This window comes from Ascaphus truei, chromosome 4 (genome assembly GCF_040206685.1).
Source record: "Ascaphus truei isolate aAscTru1 chromosome 4, aAscTru1.hap1, whole genome shotgun sequence".
Taxonomy (NCBI): domain Eukaryota; kingdom Metazoa; phylum Chordata; class Amphibia; order Anura; family Ascaphidae; genus Ascaphus; species Ascaphus truei.
In genome coordinates, this window is record NC_134486.1 from 257,464,557 (window position 1) to 257,482,713 (window position 18,157).

At 39.2% G+C, this 18,157-nt stretch overlaps 1 protein-coding gene across 1 annotated transcript in view; it reads left to right on the top strand.

Moving 5' to 3' along the window:
- ENPP1 (ectonucleotide pyrophosphatase/phosphodiesterase 1) overlaps positions 1–18,157 on the top strand; it is a 135,692-nt gene that overhangs the window by 104,105 nt on the left and 13,430 nt on the right. Inside the window, exons 14-19 of the mRNA XM_075597334.1 lie at positions 818–849; positions 1,793–1,920; positions 9,585–9,654; positions 14,640–14,727; positions 14,829–15,001; positions 17,261–17,312. Coding sequence (XP_075453449.1) covers positions 818–849; positions 1,793–1,920; positions 9,585–9,654; positions 14,640–14,727; positions 14,829–15,001; positions 17,261–17,312 — 543 coding nt within the window. The remainder of the gene's footprint in view (positions 1–817; positions 850–1,792; positions 1,921–9,584; positions 9,655–14,639; positions 14,728–14,828; positions 15,002–17,260; positions 17,313–18,157) is intronic.

Genomic DNA, 18,157 nt, shown 5'->3' on the forward strand with positions numbered 1-18,157 from the left:
ATTTTAACCGGGATCACGTTATAAATTTTGCCGCGCGAGGACATAAAGGCATCTGCAGCTCTCTCCTCTCTGCAGCTCTTTATTATTTTATAATTTAGAAATCCTGTGGCGTAGCAGGTAGGGAATTGGTACTATTGGCATATGAAAGGTCCTGGGTTCGATTTCTGTATGGTATATACCATACCTGTATATACCTGTATGGTATAATTTATCAATTATTTAATTTTAATTATGTTTAATTTATAAATTATTATTTTATTTATTTTATAATTTATAAATGATTATATAAAATAATAATACTGTGGCATAGCAGGTAGGGAATTGGTACTAGAATATGAAAGGTCCTGGGTTGGATTCCTGCATGTGAATTATATAAAATGTATTCATGTTCAATTCCCACATGGTGTAGGGGTATGTGTGTGTGTATGTGTTCATTAGCAATAAAGCATTGAATGTTTAAAAAAAAAATGGAGATGTTTTTAAATCGGGAGCCGCGTTATAAGCGGATCAGCGTTGTAGCGGATCGCGCTATAATGGGGTTGAGCTGTATGTGGTTACATCTTATGTTAAACTGATAACAGTTATGTAAATAGAATCTGAAACAATTTAATAAAAATTGGTAGATGGAAAAGTATTCAGAAAAATACAAATCTCCATTATAGAGAATTTAAAAAAATTATTTTACCTTTTATATGAAATGTAAATAGCAATTGTACATAATATGTTGCGATCGTATTTTGATTTTACATTTCTAACTCTTGCATCAACGATTATTTTTTAACTCCAGGTATTTAATTATCTTGTGTGGCTTTTCCAGTTGACTATGTAGATGTTGCCAGAAATCTTACAGTAAGTATAAACATCTGTTGACTTTAATCCACTAAAAATTAATACTGTTTTAGATGTACTGTATTTACCTTAAGATGGTCTTACTAAACCTCATTTAGACAACAGAGGAACTTAATTTTTCACACACACACACACACACACACACACACACACACACACACACACACACACACACACACACACACACACACACACACACACACACACACACACACACACACACACACACACACACACGTATACATCTTTATTGTTATTTTTATGAGTGAATATTTTTAAATTAACTAGAAATTAGAATAAGAGCCACTCCTGGAGTGTAAATACCCAAAGCTAAGATATGTTAATATTAACTTTACATATTTATGTTCAGTATTGAGTGGTTTATGCGGTTGAAATACAGTGTTGGTTCTTAACCCTTTCAGAGTATTGTCTGTGTTGCACATACAGACGAGCCAACGAGTATTCTAAAACTTGCCTTAAACTTGCCTTAAACTAGTCAGGTACATGCTGTGTATATGCTGGGTACATTTCAGTGACATTTCTGCAGAGGCTAATGGCCCATCGGATTACCACAGCAAGGGTTCCTGGCAGTCCCATTCGATTGCCAGGGATCCCCACTGTTAATCCGATGGGCCATTAGTCTGTCTGCAGAAATGTGTGAAATGTTGCAGCATGTACCCAGCATGTACCCAATATGTACCTGCATCTTTTTGGAGATTGCCCCAGGTTTGTTTTAGAATAATCGTCAGCACTACAGTATTTTGCACAAATCACTTATAAGGTTGTATAAGTAGATACAAATTTTTAGTATGCAGTGTGACACAATATCAGTTTGTGGTATATCTATGCAAGGCAAATATGGCAATAATAAAATCTGTGTGTTACATGTTCATCATTTGTCTAACAATTTTTATTTATCTAAAGTTTGTTGTTGTTACTTCAGTGCAGAAAACCGGATCAGCACTTCAAACCTTTTCTAAAGTATCAATTGCCAAAGCGCTTACACTTTGCGAAGAATGACAGAATTGAGCTTCTTCAGTTTTACACTGATCCAAAATGGCAGGTTGCTAAGTAAGTAAGTTTGAGATCATTGATGCTAAGTAAGGAACTTAAAATAGGTCATCTTTTCAATTCACATCTCCAGATATTATCCCATGTCTCATATTTGACCAAAGTTGTACACAATTTAAATCACTTCCCTAATTCTGTAGCATAATGACACCTACACATTGCTCCAAAATTGAACAAGATAAATTAATCTATTAATCAAACAATTGAATAAAAGTACATAACATACCATTTTGAGATCATCCTTTGCACCAAGTTTTATTTCCCTAAGCCTCTAAATCAAAGAGCCCAAGCCACTAGTGCCAACATCACCATTTATTTATCACATATTTTACTAGGAAGTAATACATTGAGAGTTGCCTCTCGTTTTCAAGTATATCTTGGGCACAGAGTTATAATAACAAATACTTGGTTACAAATACATAGTTACAATGAGTGAAAAGGGTTATACAGTACATTATATACAAGACATTGTATGCACAGTTAAAGATAATATATATTATAGGCGTACATAACAATTAAAAACCAGATTAAAATGTGAGACAGCTTTAGTTTTGAAAAACTTAGACTGGTGGTGGATGTGAGAGTTTCCGGTAGGTTCTTCCAGTTGAGGGGTGTACAGAAGAGAAGGAGGAACGGCCGGATACTTTGTTGAACCATGGGACCATAACAGTCTTTTGGAGTCAGATCTCAGATGATAAGTGCTGCATGTGGTAGGGGTGAGGAGCTTGTTCAGAAAGGCGGGTAGCTTGCCCAGAATGTATTTGAAGGCAATACAGGAGAGATAAACTTTGCGCTAGACTCAAGTGATGACTAATCTAGTTCTTTGAGCATTTCACAGTGATGTGTGTTGTTATTGCATTGGAGGACAAAGTGGCATATTGAGTTGTAGAGTTTATCAAGTTTGCCAAGGTGAATTTGGGGTGCCGTGCCATATACTGTGACTATGTCCCCATAGTCTATCATTGGCATCAGCATCTGTTGTGTGATACGCTTTCTGAACAGCAGACTTAGGGAGGATTTGTTCATATATAGGTATCAGGGTCAGGGTATCAATGTGCAAAAAAGCATAACACAGATAATAGTGCAACACTGTATGATAAGATGGTGTGTAACCTGTAACTGGGATAGGCACAAAGGGAATAGACAATACAGAATGGCTGCACGGATTGTAAGGACATAAAGTGGATTTAGTGAGCAAACATCATGGAGCACACCGATGCAATGGGGACTTACAGGAAAGCCCCAAATAAAGGCAATATGAATAGAGCACAGTCGGTGTCCGTTGTGAGAGGTGATAAACCTGTGAGTGATGAAGCTGTTGCAGGGGGGTCAGGCTGCGCGGGCTATTCCTCCACTGCTAAACATCACAGGACTTCCGGGTTGGATCCTCTCACTCAGTCTTCCGCTACATTTGACAGCGTCACACTGCGGACACAACGGGCTACTAATGGCACAGGAAACAAGGACTCAACGCAAGGGCACTTCTGCGTTTTGCTGGCAGCTTCGTCAGGAGTCTTTGATGCCTGTCATGGGTTGGCTGCAACATATGCAGAGGCGCAACCAATCGGGAATCGGCTGTGACGTCATTGTACCAATCGGCTGCTTGCATCATTTCCCACCAATGTTGATGTGTGTTGCTCAAAATTAGACCTATCATCTTCATAAGAGGCGGGTCTAATGTCCATTATATTCACAATACATACAATAATAACTTTAATGAACAAATATAAGAAAAATCCCTATAAATTTTAAAACTACAATGCATAACATAAAAATTAGTCATAAAAAGCAAAGGAAATTGGGATTAGAAAACATAACCAAAAAAACACAAAGCAGCTACTGCAGGGAAGGGGGGGGGGGGGAAGGGAGAGGAGAGAAAATGTGAGAAGAATATAAGATAAAAAATTAAAATTTAGACAGGGCTCGTGCGAGACCAATGCAACAAAAAATTGTTGTTTAAAAAATGATTGTCAAATAGTCTAATCAAAACAATTTAAAAATGGGCCTGATGGAAATAAAAAAATCAATAAAAACCAATATGATTCTCAAAAAGAGATTAAAAAGAGATTTTAAAAATCCCTATAAAAAAGCAGTAATATCAATGTCAATGTTAACACCATCAGGCTCCAAAGTCTTCAACTTAAAAATCCAATAACTCTCTCTCCGGATTAATCTCCGGTCCCTATCACCCCCTCTCCAATGATGATCTACACATTCAATGGCTCTATATGTGAGGCCTGTAGGATTGCCATTATGTGCTTGCAGGAAATGTTTCGGCACACTATGTGTTAATAACTTCCGCCTAATGTTCCCCAAGTGCTCTAAGATGCGTATCCTGAGGGGTCTTATAGTCTTGCCCACATATTGGAGGCCACAGGGGCACTCCAATAGGTAGACAACAAAATTGGTCCTGCAATTTGCAAATTGCTTCATTTGAAAAATCTCGCCAGTTTTGTTAGATTTGAAATCTACTTTTTTCGTAGAGGCAAAAGAGCAGGCCTTACAATTAATACATTTATAAAATCCTTTTGGTTTTGTTAGCCACCCATCTTGTAATTTGGTTTTAAAAGCACTTGGAGCTAACTTTTTTTAAGATTAGGGGCTCTTTTAAAAATTACCATTGGTCTATATTCAATTGCACTACCCAACACTGGGTCATCTTTTAAAATGTGCCAATATTTGTTGATAATACCTTTAATTTCTATAGCTTTCCTATTATAGGGCGTAATAAAAGCTGTCTGAAAACCTGTTTCATTGTTTTGTCTCGATTTTGGTTGAAGGAGGGAGGCACGGTCTATTTCGTTGGTTTTTCGTAATGCCTCTGTTATAGTTGATGCATCATAGTTCCTGTCTGAAAATCTTTTCTGTATAATATTGGCTTGGCTCTGGAAATCTGCATCCTTACTACAATTGCGCTTAATGCTTTTCAACTGCCCAAAAGGTATATTTCGTATCCAGACTGGGTGGTGACAACTAGATATTAGGACGCAGTTATTAGAATCAACTGGTTTAAAAAATGTTTTGGTGTTCAGCTTGTCGTTCTCAAAAAAAATCAATAAATCCAAAAACGTAACCTGTAAGGGACTATACTTGATGGTAAAACGGAGATTAAAAGGATTACCGTCTAAATATTGTAAAAAGCAATTTAGGGATGTCTCATCCCCTCGCCAAATGAAAAGAATGTAATCAATATACCTATGCCAGAGGACCAGGCTCGCACCAAATGGGTTCTGGGACCAGATGTAATCTAGTTCCCAGACCCCCATAAACAGGTTGGCATAGCTTGGTGCGAACCTGGCCCCATGGCAGTCCCACACTTTTGTACATAAAAAGTATCTTTAAAAGATAAATAATTGTGTTCCAGAATGAAAACAATACTATTAACAATAAAATCAACTTGTTCTAACCTCAAATCTGGGTCTCCCATCAAAGTTCTCCGTATAGCGTCTACACCTTGATTGTGATTGATCGAGGTATATAGTGATGTGACATCCGTTGTCACTAAAAAACAACCTTTTTCCCATGTTGTCTTGTTAAGGATTTCTAATACTTGCATAGTGTCCCTTAGGTATGAACGGATCTTAGTGACATATTTAATTAAAAAAACGTCAATGTATTCTGACAGATTTTCTGTTATTGACCCAATCCCTGAGATAATTGGTCTCCAGGGTGGTTCTTGTAAATTGTTGTAAATTTTTGGGAGAAAATAAAACACCGGTATAATTGGTTTAACTACGGTAAGGTATCGAAATTCTTCTTCATTTAAAATATCATTCTGTTTACCTTTTAATAAATGTACATTTAATGCATCTAAAAACATTTTCATAGGGTCTCTTGCAAGTTTCTCATAGGTTGTTGTATCATTCAGAATTCTGGCTGCCTCTTTGATATAGTAACTCCTATCCATTAAAACTACGCCTCCCCCCTTATCGGCTTGTTTTATGATAATCCTATCGTCATCCATTAATTGTTTAAACGGTATGCGCTCTGCAGGGCTTAAATTATTATAAAATGGCTTATTATCATGTTGTAATTTTCCAAAACTTTTTTGGATTAAATTATAAAAGGTATCGAGATGTGGACCTTTACTAAAACTAGGATAAAGGGTAGATTTTTTCTTTAAAGAAGTATGCTTAAAATGGGGACCCATATTGCTCTCAGCTCCTACAATAGTAGGCTGGTTGGTAATACCGCTCTCATTAAATTGAGGAGTACTATTTTTTAAAAGAAAAAATCTTTTTAATGCCAGTTTGCGTAAATACTTGTTAGCATCTAAAAACTGCTCAAACTATTGGGTCCTATTGTAGGAGCTAAATTAAGACCTTTCTTTAAAACATAATTTTGTCCTGGGGTTAAAACTATAGTGCTTAAATTAAAAATACTGCTTAATGATTAGTTGGTTTCGACCTTTTTCCCCCTTCTTCCGCTCTTTCCCCTAGGCTTCTTTTCCTTTGGGGTTTTGGCGTCTGCCGCTCCCAATTTTGGTCCTCCAGTGCTGCATACCCGTTCGGATCCTCCCATCTGCTGTGATGGGGGGCATCGTCTAAAAAATGGGTGCTCAAATTCTTAATATTGTCGTTCTTCTGTTGCTCTTTTCTAGGGCTATGTATATACAGTACCTACTAGATTTGCTCCATGGTCTACCTTCTTCTCTCCTGTCTATATCTTTAAAATTCTCATCTCTTCCTTGTCTGTCTCTTGATCTATCCCTTCTATCGGATAGACCTCTTGTGTCTTCTCTGGATCTCTCTTTGGGTTCAGAGGATCTATTTGGAGATCTAATATCTCGTGGATGGCCATTCTTAAGGGGTAATCTCGGTGATCTATCTTTATATCCCCTTCTGGTAGGTGAACTACTGCTCTTACTTTTATTCGTGATGGATTGTGCTGCCTCTTGTGTTTTTCTTTGTCTAATAGGGGATTCTGATTTACTGTTAATAAAAGGCTTGGGGTCTGTTCTCTCTCCTTTAGCTTAGGTGGTTGAAGGTCTAAAATTATTACTTGGATCTCGTCTATTATAGAAATTTCTATTGTCGGCTATCTTTAGTGTAACGGATTTTCTGGCCTGGCCTGACCCACCCAATCTCACATTGGCCCCTGTGGTCTAACCAGTCCCCATTACATGGTAGTGTCTGGTGGTGCACCTGTTGGCAACAGGACTCCTGAGTCTCCCGCATGATGTTGTGTGGGGATTGCCAACTCAGACAGGCAGCTGAGGTAGTGTGCATGAGTCCTACCTATATCCAGTGCAGCGCCTCCACCTCATCAGGATCTCTGCGTTCGCAGGAAGATGGTTCTGATGAGGAACTCTTCTGTGGTGCCTCCTCCTGTGCAAGAACTTCACACCCAGACAGCAATGATTTGTTGAACTTGAGCATCTTTATTGTAGTTGCGGTATGGGCTAGCTGCCCCTCGCAGTGATGAACTCAGCCGCACATCTCGGTGTGTGATCCCTTCAAAGGTACACCCTCCCAATGGACTGGGATCCCCTCTCCCATCAGGGAGATCACCCCTGTGCCAGGTCCCTGGACACAGTATGGCATTAACAACTTGATGCTGATTTATCAGAATGGGGCCACTAGTTACAGCACTAGCGCCCTTTTTTCCCCCACTCCTTCTCCAACCACTAACTTTGAGCAGTGCTGTGCCTTATATCTCTCAGGTGGCAGGCAAATCTCTGATGTCACTAATGGTGGACTCAGAGTATGTAACCACTCCCATCCACACATAGGGCACCTCACCAGGTTGTGAGGGCAAACCTCCATGATTACTGCTGGCATTCCCATAACTTACCAGGCCTTACTGCCAGCAGAAGAGGAAACTGCAGTCCATTTTACAGCATGGCTACATTAGTTTCTTCCAACTTCTATAATTGCCACTAATATAGTCCTCTTCGTCCCTATCAAATTTCTTTGTTTTTGCTTCTAAAATACCAATTTCTAATTTATCAATCACCTCCTGTATTTCATTATCTTTTTTCTTAAACTCCTCTGTATGTTCTAAAGACTCTATTGCGATTTGGAGGAATTGCCCGCGCAGTCTGACCCCCCTGCAACAGCTTCATCACTCACAGGTTTTTCACCTCTCACAACGGACACCGACTGTGCTCTATTCATATGGCCTTTATTTGGGGCTTTCCTGTAAGTCCCCATTGCATCTGTGTGCTCCATGATGTTTGCTCACTAAATCCACTTTATGTCCTTACAATCCGTGCAGCCATTCTGTATTGTCTATTCCCTTTGTGCCTATCCCAGTTACAGGTTACACACCATCTTATCATACAGTGTTGCACTATTATCTGTGTTATGCTTTTTCGTTCTATGTCCACCCTGGTGTACTGCACTCCCTGACTTCTTGACACAGCAACTAGTAAAGGATCAACAAGGAAGATCCATTGAAGGTTGAGCTGCATTTGAACACTGGTTGTATATTTCCTTCCCCTTTTTCTTTTTATTGTCATTTCACCATTACCACTGTTTTTTTTATTGTATGTCATTACACTCCACCTGAAACACCTTCAGGAGCGCCTGGTGATTTCCGTGTCCTATCAATGTGCAACCCAAATGTTAAATGGGAGTCAAACCATATGCCCAAATATTTGAAACTTGTCACAGGGGCTAGGGTAGTATTAGAGTTGGTTCTGATCTGTAGTCATTCATTGGAAGATTTAGAAATTTAGCCTTGGTCCCAAATACCATTGTTACAGTCTTGTTAGTGTTTAGAAACAGTTTTCTTTGGGAAATCCAATTTTGCAGTCTCAAAAATTTAGATTGATGTTTGCATGATGTAGCATCTCTGCTGGGTTAATGAAGGTTTATGTTTTAATGAAGAAGTAGAGCAACAAACCATATACTGTAGATGAAAGTGATTTTATTTCACCTCGCCTCCTTGGAGCAATAAAGCATGCGTGTACTGTACATAAAGCATGCTAGTTTCTGTCATCCCCTTCTTTTTCAATAATGTTTCTAGTTTTAGATTCGTTTTACGTGTCTGCCATAAAAAGTTTATTGAATTGTTTTTCTCATAGATGAATTTTAAAAAATCCTATTTTTTTTAATATGTTGTCCAATAACATGTCCTCACACACACACCTGTGTGTGTTTATATATATATATATATATATATATATATATTATATATATATATATATATATATATATATATATATATATATATATATATATATATATATATACAGTTGTGCGGGAAAAAAAGTACACCCTCTTTGAATTCTATGTTTTTACATATCAGGACATAATAACAATCAACTGTTCCTTAGCAGGTCTTCAAATTAGGTAAATACAACCTCAGATGAACAACAATACATGACATATTACACAGTGTCATGATTTATTTAACAAAAATAAAGCCAAAATGGAGAAGCTGTGTGTGAAATATTTACATTTTAATGGCAATGGTGCCTTAACATTGATAGTAGTGCCAAAGGATATGGGATCACTCATAGCCAGTATAGGGAACCCACTTAGGGCACAACAGCAGAGCCAAGGCTACTGTTGTGTGGGAAATCACTCTTAAAATAGCAGATTGTTTTTAACTCTCTGTAAAATGTGTAGATTCAAAGAAAATGTATATCGTCATCACTAAAAATTTTTTTTTTACAGATTTGTTTCTAATTTCCTCTTTATCTGAATTTCAAACTATAGATCACCAGTTGAGATGAAATACTGCACTGGGGGATTTCATGGCTCAGATAATCGCTTCCAAAGTATGCAGGTTAGTTCTAGATAATGCACAGACCAAAGCCTGAGAATTTGAAAGCATGAAACACTCAATTGCCCAATTCATCTTCTAAATAATTCTCTGCCTTAAGGCTTTCCTTACTTATTGTGGACAGTTGCAACCACCTACACATGTAGAAAGACTTGCTATTCACGGTGCCGCATTCAGGCACGGGCGCCGGACCGTAGTGCAGCTACGTGTGATGACGGCTCCGAAAACAGAAAGCGTCCTCATAGGATTAACTCTGCTGGGGTCCCTGCCTCTGAATGGGACCCGTGCAGCATTAACCATGCTCGGCCAGGCACCCGTCTGGATTAGCTGCACAGAGGAGTCCCAGAGAGAAGCAGTCCCTCTCCGTGTCTCCCAAGAGTCATGAGGGGGATACTATAGGACCATAGTCGTTCATCTACGTCATTATGGGAGTTGAATACAGAGACAGATATTCACCCGGAGCTCCTGTTAAAGTGTGCAAGCAATCAGTATACTCTATTGTTGTTAATGTTTAGTGTAATAGAATATAGTGAATGAATAATACACAATCTATAATCTAATTCTAAGTTGGATTCCGTTTGTTTCTTTGTATGTCCGAAGCATCGAAATCTCAGAAACGGCACCACGTAGCACAACAAAACTTTCACTGGACATTCTGCTGCGGATTTGTAGGTCAACGCAACTATTTTAAGCTTCCAATGTTACTCACCTCCCCAAATTATGGACATTCTAAGTTTCCCTCGGCTGTCCAACAAAAATGTTAAAGCGGGGGGCGGGGAGCGTGGCTACTAAGGGAGGGGGTGTGTCCTTGCTTGGATCAGGGCTGTGTATCTATGTCTCTGTGTGTGTGTGTGATGTGAGATGTGCGGGGGAGATGTGCCAACGAGGGGGAAGGGGGGGGGAGTTGTGCCAGCTAGCGAGGGGGAGATGGGGGGAGATGTACCAGCGGGGGGGGGGGGGGCGGGAAGATTTGCCAGTAGGGAGGGGACATGACACAGCACTGCGAGGAGATGTGCTGCCAGCGGGGGTGGGGACACACATGTTCTGGCAGCGGGGGGAGACACACACACAGACAGACACACACACACACAGATAGAGACAAATCTCACCCCGCACTACATCAAGCAGCAGGGGGGGTAGGGGGCCGGGGAGATGTGCCAGCAGCAGGCGGTGTGAAGGAGGGGGCGATGTATTCAATATTACATTCCCCGGGCACCAAAGCTAGTAAATAAATAAATGAAACCTTCAATACAGACACTGTTGGATTGCAGCTCAACCCTCGCTGGACCTTCCTTGGTGGTCCTCTCTTATTGCAGTAGTAGAAAAATCAGTGAGCACAGAAAACAGGTGAAAGCATGAAAAATGAAAAACAAAGGAAACACACAAATAGTGCAACTCTGTCTGTGAAATAATAATAAAAAATACAGCTTCCAGTGAGTATGCACTCACACAGGTGCAAACATAAGATAAGTCCCACACATTGTCTGTTGATAGCTGGCTTCAAATTAAATAGGTGGTAGAAAATAAATATATAGACCAGAACAAATAAAAAAACTGGACAATGATGGTGATAAAAGTGCTGGTATATTGAAATACACAATAGTACACAGTAGTAGGCATCAATAGTAGGCAATGGCAACTTACAGGGAAGCCCCATGCAAGGGCATTGTACGATAGAGTTGGAGTAGTATCCGGTGGTTGAGGGTGATAAACCGACGGCTGTTGAGCTCCTGCAGGGAAGCCGGTGCGCTGACGGCTCTCTGCGCTGTTTGGCTGGGATTCTAACTTCCGGGTTCTCCTCCTCACGTGATCGGTGCCTGCTTGCGATGACGTCGATCCTCGGGTACCTTAGTTCCAAATCAATCAGGGGTATGGACACAATGTGTTTGCATTTCGCTAGTCTGCTTCGTCAGGGTCTGTGATTTCCTGATAGTCACTGAGTTCCCTTATGTACTGGAGACTAGCCAATCAAAATCATGCTATGCAATGAAGTCTACAAAAAGTGCTACGGGTGCCACAGCCAGTAGAATGCTAGAGGCTAGCCAATAAAAAGCTGGAGGCTGGCCAATAGAAATCGTGTTTGACATTACAGTCTCTTATTGAGTAAATTATAAAAGAATTACATATATATATATAAAAAAATAAAATAATAATATGAACAATGTATTATAATAAATGATTAAAAAGTAAATAAGTATTTAAAATTAGAATAAACACATCAAATGAATATTGTGTGCTCTAAACACATTAAATCTAACCACAATGATAAAATACAGCTGAAACGTCATAATTCCAAAAACAGGACAGGTTTTGATGCATTGGAAATTAGATATGGCATTAAAAAAAATGAACAAATTACAAGATGTTAATTTATTTTTTAGAGCCATGCGCAATGTGCAATTTACAAGGGAAGGTTTGCCTATAAGGTGTGTGTATTAAAACCTCATAATTCCAAAACAGAACTGGTTGAGTCATTGGCATGTTGAAAAACCTTCATAATAATTTAAATATGTAATTACAAAAATTATAATATTGAGTATGTGTGATCTGTAATTTCATGTGAGAATTTGTTAAAGAGCATTAATCGTAAGATTGTTTAGTGTATTCAGAAACCCAACTAAAGGGTTACATAGTAGATCTTTTTTTTATAAACCTTTTATGGATACAGTTGACACTTAAAAATGTTAAACCAACGTCAAAGTAGAAATGTATCTGATAGGATTATTACTATTATAGGCTAAATGTAGACTTTTTCATAAATAATACTATAAATAAACAGTAACATAGTAATAACACTTGTATATGGATACATAGAATTTTTTAATTAAAATAAATTGGTAAGTACATTAAAGCACCTCTATATACACTTACACTGCCGCTATCTATATCAGCGGTTCGCAAAGTGGGGGGCACGCCAGGGGATCGCGTGAGGCCTCTGCAACTCACTTACCGGGGTTCTACAGAGTTGCAAAGACGCGTTGCCATGGCATCATCATCAGGAGTGACGTCACACGTCTGTCTCCGTGGCAATGGGATCACGTCACGTGACCCCTCGGAATCATTAGACACCGCCATACAAGGTGAGGGGGGCGCGAAAGCGAGGGGGAGCAAGCAGGGGTGCACAGCTCAAAAAGTGTCTTGCGCGGAGCTCTGTGCATGGAGGGAGGGGGAGGAGTCACTGTCTGGCTGCTGTCTCCTGACCAATCTCCTCCACTGTCAGACCAGCTCTGACAAAGGAAAGCTGATTACCTGGAAATAAAAGCTTTGCAAGGTGCCAAAATTGCTGAGATTATTGAAATCCCTGCTCACTGATTGGTTAAACTTCCGACCATTACATTTTTCAGCCAATCAGCTTTGAGTTCTCAGACAGAGAGTGAGAGCAGCTCTCAGACAGGGGAATCTGATTGGACAGGAGGCACCAGCAAGGCACTGACTCATGCCACACCTTGCCTGCAGAGAGCTCCGCACAGGAGAACGAGGAGAAAGGTCTGTGTGTCTTGCTGTGTATTGTGTGGGTCTAGAGGGGGGCAGAAGAGTGGTTTGTTGGTGTGTGTATGTGTCTGCAGTGGATGTAGATGGGGGCAGCAAAGTCTGTTTTGTTGGAGTGTGTTTTGTGGGTATAGAGGTGGGAGGAGGGCTGCAGAGTGTGTTCTGTTGGTGTGTGATTTGTGGATGTAGAGGGGGCAGCAGTCTGTTGTTTTTGGTCTGTGTGTTTCTGTAGTGTGTTTTGAGAGCGTAGCGCGGCTGCCTGGGGCCTTCAACTCTTCCAGCCAGGGCATTATTGTCCAGTAATGCCCTGTTCTTTGGAGTTTATTACTTAAATACAGTATTCCACAAGCTGGGGTCTACTTATGAAAGTATCCCGCTTGCAAAAGTAGGGTTAAACCCCTGCAAGAAAACAACCATATTCGCCAAACAAAAGGGATCCTATTGAAAGCAATGGGAATTTTTGCTTTGATAAATGTGATGCTATTCTTTTGCACAGACTTTGCCCAAGTGTTGTAGCTGGGAGACTTTAGTAAATAACCCCCACAGTGTTTTAACAAATGAGATTAGAAATCAAAATAACGCTGCAAAATATGGAAACTTTAAAAATGAGAGACTTGCTTATACTTGTCTGATTTTTTAAAAGAGTCCTATACTTGATTCATTAAGGCTCCAGACTCTGATAGCTGACCCATATACAACATTTTGTAAAGAATTTAACAATCTCATTTAATTTTTTGAATAATTAAAATATTTGAAAATATTTGGCTGATTTTTGTTTCTTTTGAAATGTAGCACATCATTTTTTTGGGGGGAGGGGGGTGGAAGGGTCTGTTATTCAAGATTTTCCTCTACCTTTCTCGTTTTCCTGTACTTACTGTGTTAAATGTCATTAACAGTTATTGGAGGGAGAGCTTTGTCATTTATAAACTAACCATTTATAAACTAACCTAAAGCAGCAATCCTGCTAGGAAAGGTTTTTTTTTAATTTTTATTTATTTAATTATAAAACTTACTGGAACCGGAGAAGATCGGTGGTTCCTAAGATATTTGGATTTTTTGGGTGCCAGTTTTGACATGCAAAAAAAGTCAAACATAGCAGCTGGGTCGCCAATGGAAAGCTGTGATGTCATCTCTCCAATTACATTGCGGCTTTTCTATGACCGGTGGAAACTCTGCTTCCTCCAGTTTGCCCAGGGGACCCTGGCCTCACCGCTCCAAAACTGGGGGTTTTTCAGTTGGTGGAGGACCACCACTCAGCTCTGTTAGTAACATCTCGGGTAAGAACAAAAAAACTATTAAATGTACTTATACAGTAGGTGTCAGATTTAATTGCAAAAAGATATTAAGCACCAAGATTTAATACCTTAAACATGCCACTGCCATTAGTACAATGTTGTCATATAAGTGATTGCCCCTTTAAGCATTCTGTATCCCTCCATTAATTTACTTTGGTCCTTGATAAGAATGCCCCTTTAAGTGATTTTACTGTTTGATTTCAGGCGATTTTTATCGGTTATGGTCCAGGATTCAAGTTCAAAACAGAAGTTGAGCCCTTTGAAAATATTGAAATCTATAATTTAATGTGCGGTAAGATCTTATTGTACCACTTTCCATTTCTCATAAAAGTGTCTTTGTTGTGACAACTGAACGCATCATAGGTGTAATTCTAATCCCTGTACTTGTTCTAGACTTGTTAGGCCTTGTGCCTGCAGCTAATAATGGAACCCATGGCAGCCTAAACCATGTATTAAAGGAGCCAGTTTATGAACCATTCCTCCCCAAGGAGGTTTCTGAGCCCTCTCATTGCCCATTTGTACAAGGAGGCCAGATGGACAGCCTTGGCTGCTCTTGTGATTCCTCGGTAAGTAAAATGACAAATGACAGCTATATATTGTTTTTTTACATACTTCTGTGCAGTACATTACAGGCTCTTCCAATAATAAAGCAGCAGTACCATCTTACAGCACAACTACCCACCTGGAGTCATAGTTACTGTATGCGATGGGGTGTAGAGATATTGTCACTCATCGGGTATAAAAATGTGACAGATACATTTATTGGAATTAACCCTAAGAAAAAGTGGTGTTTCTCTTGTGTTTTCCTTTTTGTATAATCGCCTTTTGAGTCTACTCTTTACACTTCTTAGTGTTGTTGTTGTGCCTTGCCTTTACTTCATCTTTAATTTCTGTTCCAGAGCAATGCTGTACTTTTCTTGACGCCTTTTCCTCCGATGCCCTATCAGTAGGGAATTTAATGTCTGCCATTTTGGTTGTTATTTATCTAGATAAAGGTCCCTTATGAGTAACAAAACATTGATTCCAATAAATGTATCTTTGTTACATTTTCATACCTGATGAGTACCTATCATTACCACAGTATAATGTTTTTTCCACCGTATATGAAAACCTAGTAAACATTAAAGGCACATTTTTAAATATAAAACTAAAAACCACTGGCATGACCACCTGTATTGAGAGATTTTCAGTTCTGTGATTTTATTTGTAAAATAAAGGTACTCGCTTGCTTAAAACAGCCACATTGGATTAATTGTCCCTATTTTCATTTGTCACTGAGTTTGAAGCAGGGGAACCTGGTTCAATTCCCAGTGTTGAATCCTTGTGAACTTGGGCAACTCACTTTATCTCCCTGTGCCTCAGGCATAGATTGTAAGATCTACAGGGCAGGGACTGTGTCTGCAACGTAAAACTAGCAGCGCTTATCAAGAACAAACAATTATGATTAATTTTAGGATTTTAAGGGTATGTATGTCTTTATTAATATAGCATCATTAATGTACATAGCATCACAGCAGTAATACACGTGACAATCATATAAATAACAAATAATACAAATAACAGGTCTTGGGAATAAGTGCTTCAAACATAAAAGTAACTTTTAGGAAGAGGAGTCCCTGCTCCGAAGAGCTTACAATCTAATTGGTAGGTAGGAAGAACATACAGAGATAGTAGGAGGGCATTCTGATAAGTGTGTCTGCGGGGGGCCAAGCTATATGTATCGTGTATATTATTAGCCACGGTGCTACTCATGCTTCTTTAAGCAAGTGTGTCTAAAGGTGGGTCTTAAAGGTGGATAGAGAGGGTGATAGTCGGGTATTGAGGGGAAGGGCATTCCAGAGGTGTGGGGCAGTCAGTGAGAAAGGTTTAAGGCGGGAGAGGACTTTGATACAAAGGGGGTAGAGAGAAGATATCCTTGAGCAGAACGCAAGAGTCGGGATGGTGTATAGTGAGAAATTAGGGCTGAGATGTAAGGAGGGGCAGAAGAGAGGAAAGCTTTAAAAGTGAGGAATCCATTGCTACATGTGTATGTATTAAGCGTTGCAAAATTGATTTTTGGAGTAAAATCTAAGCACGGAAATCACAAATTATATTGAGCTTTGGTGCATCTATATTCTAACATTTATTTTTCCTATTGTATGTATTAAAGATAAATCGAGGCAAAAAAATTGTTTAAACTTGGCGTAAATCCTAAAAAGTCTTTGTTGTGGTACAGCAGAATTGGTTTTATTGGTCGCAGCATGAATGTTTAATTATATAGGCTAACACAATATATTATTTTCCTTAGTCTGGCCATTAGAAATAATATATTAAACTAATAAATTATTTTTACCATCACTACTTCTAAATATAAAATACACTTTTTCATTTCAATTGTATCAATTGAATACTCAACATGACGTAAATGTGTCAAACTTCATTTTAAACAATGAACCATGCGTCATGTATGTACAGTATGAAGTCAGCTAATGACGCACACAGTTTATGAAAATGTGTACAACATTTTAATGTAACCTTATTATATAGGCTCCCAGGAGTTTAGGCATGATCACTTTTGCTCTGAAATCATAGCAACCTTGTTTCTTAAGTAAATTATCAGTTCTAAACTATTGGAAATGATTGGCTATTTGATGTTGTGTTGTTCACATGGTTATGTGGTGAAATTTGAAAAGCAAATCCCACTGGAAATTAGGAAAACATGAAACATGTATTTATCGCATTTATCACATGATGGTACAGTAAGTGTTACTGTAAAGCTGTAATTAACACAGCACTGGTTTCTAAAGACTAGTTTTTCAAAACATACTTATTTTCATTCTCTGCAGGATTTGACGATCACTGGATTCCAACAACAATTAAACCTCACTTCCTTACAAGGTAAGCTACTAACTAGAGTTCAACAAGAACTATTTAATTATACTTTAAAACCAGAGATGTGCATTATCTCTCTCCTACATATTTTATGCATTTTGGAAGAGATACGTTTGGTAAACTTATTCTGCCACTGTGAAACACCTAGCTCAGACTATGCTTCAGTGTTCTGATATGTACTGTAGATCTGCAGCCAAGTATCTCTTGACAGTTACGTCAAAGGGTGTTTCTCTATTTTGTAATCTGCTGCTGCTTAGTGAGTTTTGTCTGATGCTGTCTGTTTACATTGCAACCTAGGAAAGCATGGTCTTCTCACCCCTTCCTGACTTCTACTTAGCCTTCCCAGCTTTATCCTACCTGCCTACCCTACTGTAATCTACCTTGCTTCTATGAAAGCATCCCAGACTCCTTGTATTGATCTTCTAAGCCCTGATAAAGTTTTGGAAAACCGAAGATCATCTTTTCCTGTGCATGAAGTTGAAGGAGATGAACACTCTGTATGGACCCTATTTTATTCTGTTTTTCCTGATTGGCTGACAGCTGGCCGATCAATTGGGCATGGATTCTATTAGTCTTTTGGGACCAAATAGGACATAAAGAAAAAACAGATACGCAAATATGAACAGCAATTGACAACAGGTGCACTGTAAAATAAAATAAAAGTGCATTAGAAATGTAGGCTCAGCGTAAAGAAATCCATATGGGGGGTTACCGAGCAGCTCCTTCCTTAGCATGCCGCAGAAACATGCCAGGGACATGTCCTCCAACCTACAGAGGTTGGGTACGTGAGGTCTCTGTGGGGTTGCTGTGGCTTAGTTCCGAAGGGGTTGAGAGGTGGGCCTGGTTCTCTG